This window comes from Tympanuchus pallidicinctus, unplaced genomic scaffold (assembly GCF_026119805.1).
Source record: "Tympanuchus pallidicinctus isolate F22 unplaced genomic scaffold, pur_lepc_1.0 scaffold28, whole genome shotgun sequence".
Lineage (NCBI taxonomy): Eukaryota > Metazoa > Chordata > Aves > Galliformes > Phasianidae > Tympanuchus > Tympanuchus pallidicinctus.
Genome location: NW_026294745.1, coordinates 891,753 through 904,168, shown reverse-complemented (window position 1 = coordinate 904,168; position 12,416 = coordinate 891,753). Strand labels below are relative to the sequence as shown.

The following is a 12,416-nucleotide window of genomic DNA, read 5'->3' as shown; positions in this document are numbered from 1 at the left end:
TGGGGTCCTGGGGGCGATGACTGAAGGTCCCAGGGAAGGGAACTGGCAACACAGGGATGGAGATGGGTGTCCCCAGGGAAGGGAGATTGTGGGTTCAATGGATGTATAGGGTGGTCCAGGAATGGTGATGAGGGTCCCAGGTCTGGGGGGGCCCAGTTCCTAGATCTCTCCTGTCCAGCAGTGTGCTGCCATAAAACCTTCAGTCCTAAATGTACCCAGTGCATGTGTGCCAGATTCCATCCCCAACACATGGAGCTGCAGTGGGAGTTGGGTGGGATGCTCAGCACTCCCAGTCCACCACTGAGCCTGCTGCTGTCGTTAATGACTCCCATTTTAATCAGCAGAACAGAGCGTTCATCAGAGTCCATCTGACAGAAAACACGTTGGGATGCCACAAGCATGGGGGACTCAGTCAGCTTTATCTTTTCCTTTCCTAAAGAGCCATTTGGGACCTCCGTGACCAAATTAAAGAGGTGACAATGATAATGGGATGCTGCTAGGGCTGTCACAGCCCAAAGGCATGAAGTGACTCCAGTCTGACCCTACTGTTTCCCTGTCTTTCCCCAGTTTAGCACTGAGAATCATTAATAAGATCCGGGAAGAAGCTGAAAAGCTTGTGTTCATTCCCTGCTTCAACACATAGAGGGGTATTTGTACGTAAAACAGGTTTCGCATTAAATAGGCAAACATCTACGAAGATGAATGCAAATATTAGTTTTCTAAAGCTGTCTGTAATGATAATTTAACCCAAGGTTATGTACCAAGTCACCAAGGTTTGGGAAAGTTGTTTGCAGGGATAACAGACGGGCTTGCAAAACCCAGCTACCAAAAAACACAATGGGAGCATTCCTGTTCCTGCTGGGGGCAGGAATGGGGACATGGCTGTATTCCCCCCCATACTGTACCAAGTGCTTGCCCTTTTTTTATTTTTGTTTTTAATTAATATCCCAGTTTTTGTGCATACCTGTGAGCAGAATAAGTGTTGGGATTCCCAGGGACACCCAATGTGCCCCCCTAACCATGAGGATATGGCCCTTCCTCCTCCTCCTGGGAACTGCAGGCACTGTGGGTGACATGAAGAAATCAGCCCATAAATAAGGGCAACACCAGTGTCCACCTCCTTGTCACTACCAAGAAGCCCAACTCGTGAATTACCTCCCAAATTAACTGTGCATGAAATTGGATAGAGACACTGGTTCGACTGGCCATTACCAGAGCACTCTGCAAGGATCCTCCAGGACACATCTCTCTCTTTTTGCTGCCAGCTTTCCACTTGGTTGAGCACATGAACCATCCCACGTGCCCGTGGCACTGCTTTGCTGGGCAGAACGGGGGCACAGAAAGAAGCTCTGCAATGGGGCTGAGCCCTTGAGTGAGCATTGTGTTTATTGCAGCGTTCTCTGCTGGGTACACAGTGCTCACATCACAGTTAGAAACATTGCTCTAGTACCAGTACATGTCAGGATTTAAAATAAGTGGCTATACGCATACAAGGAGCACAGTCACTGTATTGCCATGGTGGGTGGCATCCACCCACCCAGGAAGCCAAGGTGCCCCTCAGACACATCCCATAATAACAAATTCACCTGCTTTCCCTTATTGCTTTTTTGTTTGTCTTTGTCACAGGACTGTCCAGCAAATGCTGTCCTCACAGTGCACCCCACAACCCAGCTCTCGTCACCTCCAGCTGGGACAGGTTGTCCATCTGTGGGCACCTCCAGGCAGCAGAGACTGATGCTTAACATCTCCTCCAAGCTGCAGATGTCTCTGGAAAATAAAGGTAGGCCCCAGCCAAGGAGCACAGGCCACACACACAGAGGTCTCCACGCCTAGGCAGTGTAATCAGTCAGAGCATGCATTGTTTGCATGAGACCATGCCCATTCCACCATCATAGTGCTGAACATGGGTGGCCCCGGAGGACTGTGGCCATCCCATGAGCATCCAGACTTAGAGGACAGTTGTCTCCTTTTCGGTCATTGAAGACATCTTGGAGAAGCTCCTGTGCACGATGCTGGAGTGGCCTGTCTCCTCACTGAGTGCATTCACCAGCCTGGAAAGGATGGTCACCTTGAACTTCTTGAAGTCCTGGCCCATGAAGACATAGAGGACGGGGTTCATGCAGCTGTTGGAGGCAGCGAGTGCCGTGGTGATGGGGATGCCAATCTCAAATACAGAGCGTGGGACCAGGTCAGGCTCAGTTTCCAGGATGTTCAACAGGTGGTAGGGGCTCCAGCATAGGAAGAAGGTGACGATGATGGTGACAATGATCTTGAAGGGCTTCTTGGACTTGGCGAGGCGATTTCGACGCAGGTTGAAGGCAATGGAAATGTAGCAGAAGGTGATGATGGTGATGGGCAGGAGGAACCCAGCAAAGAGCCTGGTGATGTTCACTGTTCGGTGTCTCACTAGTGCCAGTGCTTGGTAAGACCTATTTCTGGACAGGGAGAAGTTGCTGAAACAAATGATAGAGTTGCGAGCTTGTGCTGTATCTCGGAAGACAAGAGAAGGGCAGCTCATGATGATACCAACCATCCAGATGATCAGGCAAACCATGCATGCCAGGTTGGTCGACCGATGGTTTTGAGACCAGACGGGAAAAACCACCGACACATAGCGATCAAAGCTGATGGTGGTGAGCAGAAGAACACTGGTGTACATGTTGAGGATGAGGAGGAAGGAGTTCAGCTTGCACATGACGGTCCCGAAGATCCAGTTGTAGCGCATGGCTGTGTACGCAATGTTTATGGGTAGGAAGATGTTGAAGAGGAAGTCGGCGACGGCCAGGTTGAGGAACCAAATGGCATTGACCGACTTCTTCATTTTCAGAGTGATGATGGCTATGACAAGGCCATTCCCCAGGATGCCCAGCACGCAGGACACACTGTAGATGACAACTGAGAGGATCCTCGCAACGTCCTTTGGGTCATAGGATGGGCCTGTCCACACGCTGCCTGGCTCTTCATAGGTGTAATCCAAGTAGTCATAGATGTCAGAGTCATCAGAGTAATCAGATAAATTGGAAAGCGCCATGGTTGGTGCACAAATCAGTGTCCAGTCAGTCTCAGCCTCTCCAGATGGCAATGCCCTGCTAAGCAAACACAGTGTTAGATCAAAGCATGGCTAGGATGGCCCTGGAAACTCTGGGGGATCCCTTGGGTCCAGCTCAGTTGCTGGGGCTTGTCTGGAATGTTTATGCGCTGATCAGGAGAAGCACCAGCTCTGGGAGCTGCTGAGCTCATCTTGGTCGTGCTCACCAGGACACGGCTGCAGCCTTACTCACAAAAGCAGGTCTATTGCCTACTTATTCCCAAGGAAACAATTAGTATTAGGCTTACTAACAGCTTTGAGATTTTCCAAACTGCAAAGTACTACAGCTTTTCTCTTTCTTTCTCCCAAGCACTGAGCAAAATGCTAACTGTGAGCACTATATTTGCCACTAGCCAAAACTGGGCTCCGCCAGCCATTAAGCATGTTCCACTGCTCCCTGCTAACAGCTCTGGGGCTCCGCACCTCAAACCCATCCAGGCTGTGCAGTGCTGAACTGAGCATCGTCCTCCTGCCAGCACCACTCCCAAGCCCCCATGTGTTTACACAATAAGCTATTGTTTCTCCATGGGCTTTTCCTCAAGTTCCTTCCCAAGCAGCTCCACCGCTCTCTGCCCTTTCCTGCCCTCAGTGGCACTCCCATCAGGATACAGAGATTTGAGGGTGAACAAATCCTCAAGCAAGCAGCTGGTGGGGCATCCCATCCATGTCACAGTCTATGGATTTCACAGCCAAAAGGTTGCTTAGTGCATCCTATTCCCCTCATGGAGCCCCAGGAGAGGTGCTCATGGGACAGGACACCAATTACAGCCCCGAGCTGGCCCTGCCCCTGCACACCCTTAGCACATGGCTTCACCTCCCCAGAAGCGAAGCTGTGGGTTACACAATGCTGCTCCATCCCCATTTCACACAGGGACCCCACTTCTCTACCCCTGGCATTCCCCCCTCTTCAAGTTGTACCCACTCACCCATTTTTCATGGAAAAATCTCTCCTGTACCATCACTTTCCAATGTGATGACATTCAGCTCAACGTTTCAAAGCTGTGCTTTATGGATCGTTGATTGGAATTGCCTGTTTGTTTTGCTCTCCCTCCCCTTTCCCTCTCAGGTTTTTTAACACTGATGTGCAGGACATTCCCCAGACCCAGCTGAAAGCAGTGCTACAGGACATGCTCTGCATGGTTGTGCTGCAGCCATGAGCACCAGTGCCAGGACAAGCAAGGGGCACCTGGCCCCATCCCTACCAGCCTGGGCTTGAGAAACCCCAACTCCATTTCTTCTCCCTTTTGCAAATACCCCATAAAGTGTGTCTGAAAAAGCAAAACAGCAACAAAACAAAACCAACAAACTAAACCCACACATCATCATGTTTCAATGTTCCTTCTGGGCTGCAAATGCTTAGCATGAGCCAAAACCACGTTACGCACTGTTCTCTATTCATCTCTGTCCTCCTACCTCCGCAAAAATGAGCACAGGATCTGCCCCAAATAATCCAAAAGCTGTAATTCACACAGCTGTGCTCAGCCAGGGACCCCCATAGGGCTGAGCTCGGGGCGGCCCCGCATACGGCCAGGATGAGGTCAGGGCTGTTGTTCTTGGGACGGCAACAGGAAGCAGAGAGAACAGCAGAAACCTTCAAATGCAGCTTTACTGGGCAAAAAAAAAAGCTTCCGCGGCTGGGAGGACGGATGTGAGTGGGGAAACGGGGGAGTGCAGCCAGAAGAAAAAATAATGCACTGGTCTGCCTTATCCTTGCACTTGGCCGTGGGGATGCTTAGGAATCAGCATCTCCTTCCTTGTGCATCCATGTCCCCATTGAACACATGACATCCTCATACCCTGCAGGAGCCAGACTCTCGTGTTCACCCAAGCTGTGAGGTGAAGCAGTGGTTCTGTGTCCCCCTGTGGCTGCCCCACACCAAAGCCCTGAGTCCCAAGTTCCCTCCCAGTCTGGTACAGGGGTGTGGGAATGCAGGGGAAGGGGTATGATGACCAGCTCCAGTTCTCACTTATTTTAGCTGGCAGCTGCCATGGCAATGACATCCCAGCTTGATGTTCCCAGTCCTGAGTGCGAGTTGGGCACCATCAAAACCCCCATAACAAGAGCTCAGACCTCACTGCTGCTAAACATCCAGAGAACTCTGCTGGAACTGCACACCCAAGCCCTATTTTTAGGTTACGTGCATGCAGAAAAATTTCCTGGCATCTCAGTAAGGCATCTTTGACCTCTCAAGATTGCCCCCCTTGGATGCATGGTGATGTCATGGAGAAGAACAGCTTGTGGGGAGTCCCACACTGCTGCCATCCCCCTACACCCCACATCTCCCAAATCCAGGCACCTGCAAATCCCCAGAAACAGCCCCACAATCTGCAACCCCATTGGCAGAGGGAGGAGGCAAAGCCTATTCCTAGAGGGGAAACTGAGGCACAGAGCCCTACCTGCATCCACGGTGCTTGGGTGCCAGGACCTTGAGAGAGGCTGCGTTGCGAACAGGCAGATAAAAAAGGAATAACTGGAAAAGGCAGCCTTAAAAAGCCGGCTGTGCCCAGGGTGGGACAGAATAACAGCATGAGTCAGTGTTTTTTCTGGGCAGAGCTGCACACGTCTGGTTGGGATGGGACGGTCCATGGAAGCAGTGCAGGGACACAGCAGTGTGGGGTCACAGCTTGCACACTCTGCTCTGCCCAGAAACTGTGTTGGACCTCAAAACACAACACTCATCACCAAGCTAAGCAAAAGGAAAATCACCAGCCCCACATCATGCAGAACCCACTGTTGGGTGTAGGACAAGGGTTGAGTGCTGCAATAAGCACTGTGTGATGAGCATCTCTCCTGGGGATGTATCCCAATTCCCTGCACGTTGCAGGGAGCCAGCTGCACAGCACGGTGCCAGCAAGTCAGCTGCATGGCATGGCTGGAAAGACAACAGCCCCATGGTGGGAGCTATTCCTGCTGCAAACAAGGAGGATTTGCACCCCATCTGACGGTGTCAACTGGGGTGCTCTGTACAACACTGTGGCTGCTTGGGGACAAAGCCAAGCATGTGGTTGGGGACACCACTGGGAGGTTCATGTGGCACCTGCAGAGCCACCCTCAGCAGATCAGAGTTTAGAGGGTGCAAAGAGAAAGGAAAACAAGAGAAGGAAATGGATTTGTCCCTGCTGCTGCCAGACAGAGGGACATGATTGTGCTCAGGCATGGGGGGGGGACTTTGGGGCCAGGCAAAAGAAGCTAAGCAAATGAGAGTAGTGATGACCTACTACAGAGTCCCAGTGCATGGCCCCATAGGTCACCACCATCCCCTACCCAAACCCCAAACCCACTTTGTAATAACAGAGAGGAGAAAACCCTCAGCTGGCTGCATCCCCATGGGGAAAGCAAAGAATTCTTGCTGGCTGCAACCAACCCCTCCCTGAGCCCCAGATATCGCTCCGCTCCCAACCCAGGTGCAACCCCACGGACACCAAAACCCAGAGGTGTTTACCTCTCAGCCAGATAACTCCCTGCCCTTCCGTGCACGTAGAGATTCCATTCCCACTGCTGTCACCCTGTTAAGATTGTGTTGGCCGCCGCAGGGTTTGGTCACTTCTCCACCAGCAGCTGTGGCTATTGCTGAGCTCTCTCATCCCACAGAGGATGTGCACGCGTTGCCGATGGGAAGATGAGCAAAACCACAGCCTGTGGCACACACAAACACAAAAAAACGCAACCAGACATCAGCTTGGCTCATGCTTGGGAAGGAGGAAGCGATGTAACGAGGCAGGATGTGGGGATGGGGACCGTGATTTTGAGGCTCTGTGCACAGAGGGGACACGACAGCTCCTTGTGCCACGCATACCATGCTCAGCCCCAAACCTTTTGGAGTACAGCATTCCACACTGGTGTAGGGCCAGGCACATGCTGTCCCCAGTGTTCCCAGGGTGCATGGTGGAAGGGAACACATTCCTGCCTCACTAATCCCAGCTGTTGGTGCAGCTGTGACCCACGCACAAAGGTGGGGATGGATCCAGCAGTGTGTCCTCATCCTGGATCACATGGAGACACAAGTGGAGATGGTGGTCACTGTGCTTGAGAAAATTGGGGTTTGCCCGACCATCGCTGGGTTCCCCACTAGCATCACCGATGTGGAGTGCACATGGAGCCATCCAGAAATAGCTGTGAAAGTGCAAAACCACCACCACAAACTCCATCATGTGGCATCAGCAATGCCCAACGAGAACTGACACCTGCAGGGACATGCAACGTCCTGCACAGGTGGTGACACTGGTGTGTCCCCCCCCCCCAGGAGCTGTGAAAGAGGAATCAGCCCCAGCTGCGATCCTCGCTTCACATAGTGCTGGGTTACAAAACTGCTGCCATGGGGCTGAATCAGGAGAAAAGTTGCTGATGCTCTCAGATTGGAGAAAGGAGAAGAGAGAAGAGTCCTCGGGAGGCTGCATGATCCACTCCCCCCCCCCCCAAAACACCCACAGATGGGGATTTGCCAACAGCTCATGACCGTCACACTGCTGCACTGGGGGCAGGGGGGACCTGGGCATGGGGTGAGAGCAGTAACACACAGCCCAGCAGAGCAAAACCCTTTTGTCATCCTGATGCATTTGGGCAGTGCAGTTCCCATCTCAGCAGCTCCCAGAAGTATTTCAAAGTACCCAAAGTATATATTTTTAAAATGAAACACGGTCTTGCTGCAATGCAAGCGTAGCACAGCCTGGTGCTGCCCCACTCCCTATTGCTCTGTCAGTGGGACTCATCCTAACCCCTCCCAGGGCCAGACACCCCACTTCCTCCCCCTTGGGGATTCCTCCAAAACCACGTAGAGCTGATGCTCATACCTTGGTGGGACCTCTGCCACCACTTCTGCAGTGGGCAGCAATTCTGCACAGAGTCCCTAGGAGTCAGCAGGGGAGGGGGCACAGCGTGAATTCTCCTCTCTTCCCCCTCCATTCCCAGTACCCAATACCTGGAGTTCTGCCACAGCCCTCTCTGCTCTGGGATGAAGGCAGTGAGGAAGAGGAGCTGAGCCCGGTGAGGATGCTGCAGGCAGCGGCGTAGGGCACAGACGGCTTTTAAGGAGAAGGGGAGGGGGAAGGAACGGCAGCAGCATCCTCGGGGTGGTTTTGGCTCCGTGAGCAACAGCTGGGAGAGGGTGGGAAAGCTGGCGGGGATCCTGCAGTACATCGCTTCCCGTGGGGCCGCCTTTCCTGGCCCCCAGCCAGGCCCTATAGGGCTGCAGGGCAATGCTGGGCAACACCAGGGGGACACCACAGAGCCAGGTGGCTCCCAGCTGCCCCCAGCCCACTCCGCACCCCCCCCTCACCCTCCTGTCCTCCCACCACCCCCAACTCCTTCCAAGACATTGAGTCACTTCCCTTGGTGAAATCTGGCTCCCAAACGCTGCTGCTGCATTTGGGTCTGGGTTTCTCCCATGGTTTTTGTTACCATTGGGGTTCAGCTGTTCCCAAGCAGCACCCCCAGGCTCGGCTATAGCACCTCCAGCCTTGTGTGCCTTTCACAGGGGCTGCAAAGCAAACGGAAGGGGCTCCACCTGCTCGTGGCCAGCTCGATCCCAATCCCAGCCAGGCGGTTTTCCGGGGCTGTTCCCATTCTCAGTGAGAACTGAGCAGCTCAGCATCCACCCCCGCAGAGCAGGAGGTTCCAATCACCCTGTGCTTGATGTGGCACTAAGCAAATCCCTTTTCCTGCCCTTCAGCCCCCACAGCACTCAACCCCTGGGTTGGGCTCCACATACACAGCACAGCCATGGGTGTGCAGCAGGTTTGGGGGAAGTGATCCCACTTTTCACATACACGATAATGACACCTTCTGGACAAACCAGCACTGGCACCCTGACCCTTCCCAGGGGGACACTCAGCATCAAAGGAGTGGATGCTGTCCCTGCATGCCCAGCAGCTCCACATCTATGAATTCACCGACAGCAGTTCCCTCATCGAGCAGTCACAATTCCCAAAAAAATGCACCAGGCTTATCAGACCACACTGTAGTCTTCAGGAGCAGTATGCCCACGGAAGATGATGGCCAGCCCATAACCCAGGGCACACCTTCATCCCACACATCTGAGCCACGCAGACTTTGGGGCAGGAGCACAGCGATGTGCCCTGATGGGATCTGCCTATCCCCAGGTCCTTTCCAGAGCATCTGTAGGGCAGGATGGGATGGGATCGTGCTCACACACCCTTATCCCTGTGCTCAGCAAAACGTGAAGGTAAAAACCACACTGACGTGGGATAAAGCACACCCCAAGTGTCAGCTCTGCAGTTTGGGTTTTCCCTCCCAGGAACACTGTGATGCCACAGAGCCTTGGGAACCCCTCTTAGCCCTCAGCACCTCCCAGATGGTGGGAACCAGCCTGATTCACCCCAGCAGCTGTCACAGTAACAGCAAAGAGAAGGCAGAGCAGACACCCCCCACCTCTCCCTGTGTTTCCCACGCGGGCTGCATGTTGCTCATCGCTCCCTCCATGACCTGTTGTGACAACACGCCCTGCTCCGCATCCCATCCGAGTGGAAACGAAAGCTCACTGCAAAAATAAAGAAGCCCACATACAGGATGTCAAAGAGACGACTCCGCTTTCCATGTTCCACTGATTCGGTACAATCACGGAAAAAACAGTCCCAGGCTTGTGCAACTCACAGCTTATAAATAGCAGCACGGAGCCCAGCAGGGCTGCTGGCAGGCAGGGCTGTGCTCACTGACTGCCCCATGCTGCTGCAAGTTGAGCTGCAGGAGGCACCGTGCTCCATTCATTGCATCCCACTGCAACCCCCATTCACTGAACCCCCCTGCAGCCCCATTCATTGCACCTTCCATTCATTGCGCCCCATTGCTGGGGTGAGGATGGCATCCTATATATACCCTTGTGAGCCTGAGGTATTCTTTTAACCCCAAAGCCACCCACCCCTTCCCCTCAGCGCTGGCTAGGCACAATTAGTTAATTAGCCACTGGAGGCAATTAACCCAGCTCACGAAAAGAGGCGATGAAGGCACAAGCAGAGCCTTGCAAAGCTAAATCCTCGTGCATTTATCCACAGCCTAGTGATTTGGAAACCCTCCTTCAGACTACACCACACAAAAGATGCATTTACCATACCTGCACAGGGCCACGCAGCTCCCTTCACAGCTCAAGCATCCTGCTGGGCACTGGGGGTGCTCAGAATCACAAGCAGAAGATGCTTGCTGCCAGAGGTCATCTTTTGGCATCCAAATGCCATTGATGCTGTGGGCTATGGGTGTGCTGTGGGGCCATCATTGGGGAATCACATAGCAGTGATGGATGTGCCCACACTGAGCGATTCATTGGCAGCTCCATGTTTGTGTCAAGAGCCATTTACAGCTCCCAGCACAGAGATGAGGGATTACAGGGCACAGGCAGTTTGTTTTTCATTTTAAGCCCCAGCATAGGGCATCCTTTTCTACATTACCCTTGTTCCTCACCTTCAAATGCCTCCTGCAAGTGATGGACAGACACCAACAGCAGGGATTTACAAGCAGAGACGGCTCCTTACACCAGATTCCCACTGAGGATTTGATTCTTGCAGAAGCAATGCAGCCCCTGCTCTCTCACCAAAAGAGCTTTTGGAACACTGAAAGCCACAGAAGAGAGAACAAGTACCTCTGGAATCAAAGATGAGGAGCAGCACCACGTTCCTGCACGTGGCACTTCTTCTCCTAGAGCTCATTAGGGGCTCATTAAGCTTCAGCAAGAACTGCAGGGTGCTTCAGCCAAGACAAGCAGCAAAGGATGAAACATCCTGAGCCCTGATTGCCCATAGTCCTGACACACTGCTCCACACCATCCATCATCAGCTACTTGAGGAGGTCTTTCAGCCTGCCCACTCTGCTCTACTCTTGCCCCTTCTCTACCCAGGCTCACAGCTTTGCCTCTCACCCACAGACATCAAATAGAACACCAAATCTTCCTCCCTTTCAGCTTTGTTTCACAGAAGAATCTCTTTCACCTAACTCAGGCCAATCCCACTGGAGGGAGCATGCTCTCTGCTTAATGAGGTGGGGGGTTAATGAGCAACAGCTGGGACTTCTAGGACAATCATTGACCCTGGGTACACAATGGTTCCTCATCAGGCTGCAGCTGAGCAGAATTTGGCTTCAACCAGCCCTGCTTTAAATGATAGCTCAGAGTAAGCCTTCAGTAGAGGGGTGTCCTCATGATGCCTACAGGTGGTGTCTGTGGTTGTCATCAGCCCATCATTAGCATCATCCTACAGGGAAACATACAGTGCCTACCTTTAGGAGAAGGCTTGGGGGTAGGGTGAACTAAAAATGTGAAAGTTTGCATGTGGGTTCCTTTAGTTTCACCTCAAAGTTTCCATTTTTGCAGCCCAGGCAAAATTAAGAAAATTCATGGTTAAAGCTGCTAGCAGCAGAAAGTGATCATCTGTGCCAGCAACTGAGGTCAAGTTGGATTTTGTTAATGAAGGAAAGCTGTTTGATGCCTTTCCCATCAAGGTGATGGAATACGATGGAGTAAATAGTGGCAGTTCCCTGGGGGGACACAGAGAGACTGGTTTTAGGAACCCATTAGGTGGTTTTGGAATCATCTCATCCTATCCTGTTGTATCCTATCCCACTCCGTCTCATCCCAACTCAACCCATTCATGTCCCATTCCTTACCACCAGTTGCTGGGAAGTGGCACAGCCACTGTTTTACTTTGTGAAGTCCCAGTGAAAGGTCCTTTTTGGTCTCCTTTCTGCCCCAAACTCTGGGTGCAGATCTCAGCATGGTACAACCCTGAAGCCATAAGCCTGCTCCTGAAAATTATTTAAGAAATAATTAATGTCAGAATATTTAAAAAGGGATTAATTAGTGTTGTTGATGGAAGCCAGATCTAGAATTTGCCTTGGAAAGAAAACAAATCAGAGCCCAAAAGGGAGCACGGGGAGCAAAAGCTGTGCCAGAGAGCTGCACGCAAATGTTCCGTGTCACATTATACAGAATTAATGCTTCGGATTGTCTGCGCAGATGAAAAGTCTTTAACCTAAAGAATCAATTAAGTTTCCTTGCAGACAGCCTAATCTAACCCATGGGGGACTTTGGAGGGAGTGCAGCCCCTCGCCTCTCCTGCAGGCAGCTGTAAATCTCTGCCTCATTACCCAGCAGTGAGAGCACCCTGGAGCAAACTTGGCTACAGCATCACCACCATCATCCACTGACAGAGAGCTGGTGGTGCCCCATCCCTGCACACAGCCACGGTCAGAGCACGGGGCTGTGGGCACTGATGGGGCTGTGGGTGTCCCTGTGCACTGCAGGCAGTGGGAGCAGACGGCCTTTGGGGGTCCCTTCCAACTCAAAACCATTCTATGGTTCTGCGATCACCTGTTTGGCACAAAGTC

At 52.4% G+C, this 12,416-nt stretch overlaps 1 protein-coding gene across 6 annotated transcripts; it reads right to left on the bottom strand.

Annotated features, from left to right (window-relative positions):
• Positions 1-1,366: 1,366 nt before the first annotated feature.
• On the bottom strand, positions 1,367-8,332 carry CMKLR1 (chemerin chemokine-like receptor 1). Of its 6 annotated transcripts, none has more exons than XM_052691313.1 (2): positions 8,008-8,311; positions 1,367-3,086 (listed from the first exon to the last, which is right to left on the bottom strand). In XM_052691313.1, the coding sequence occupies exons 1-2, from the start codon at positions 8,223-8,225 to the stop codon at positions 1,949-1,951; spliced, it is 1,356 nt and encodes a 451-aa protein (XP_052547273.1). In that variant the 5' UTR covers positions 8,226-8,311; the 3' UTR covers positions 1,367-1,948. The 6 variants fall into 6 exon arrangements, 5 of the variants coding, with proteins under 5 accessions (XP_052547273.1, XP_052547274.1, XP_052547278.1 ...); XM_052691314.1 differs by lacking the exon at positions 8,008-8,311 and adding an exon at positions 6,532-6,589; XM_052691318.1 differs by lacking the exon at positions 8,008-8,311 and adding an exon at positions 6,532-6,579 and having other exon boundaries at positions 1,367-3,089.
• Between the last annotated feature and the right edge of the window lie 4,084 nt (positions 8,333-12,416).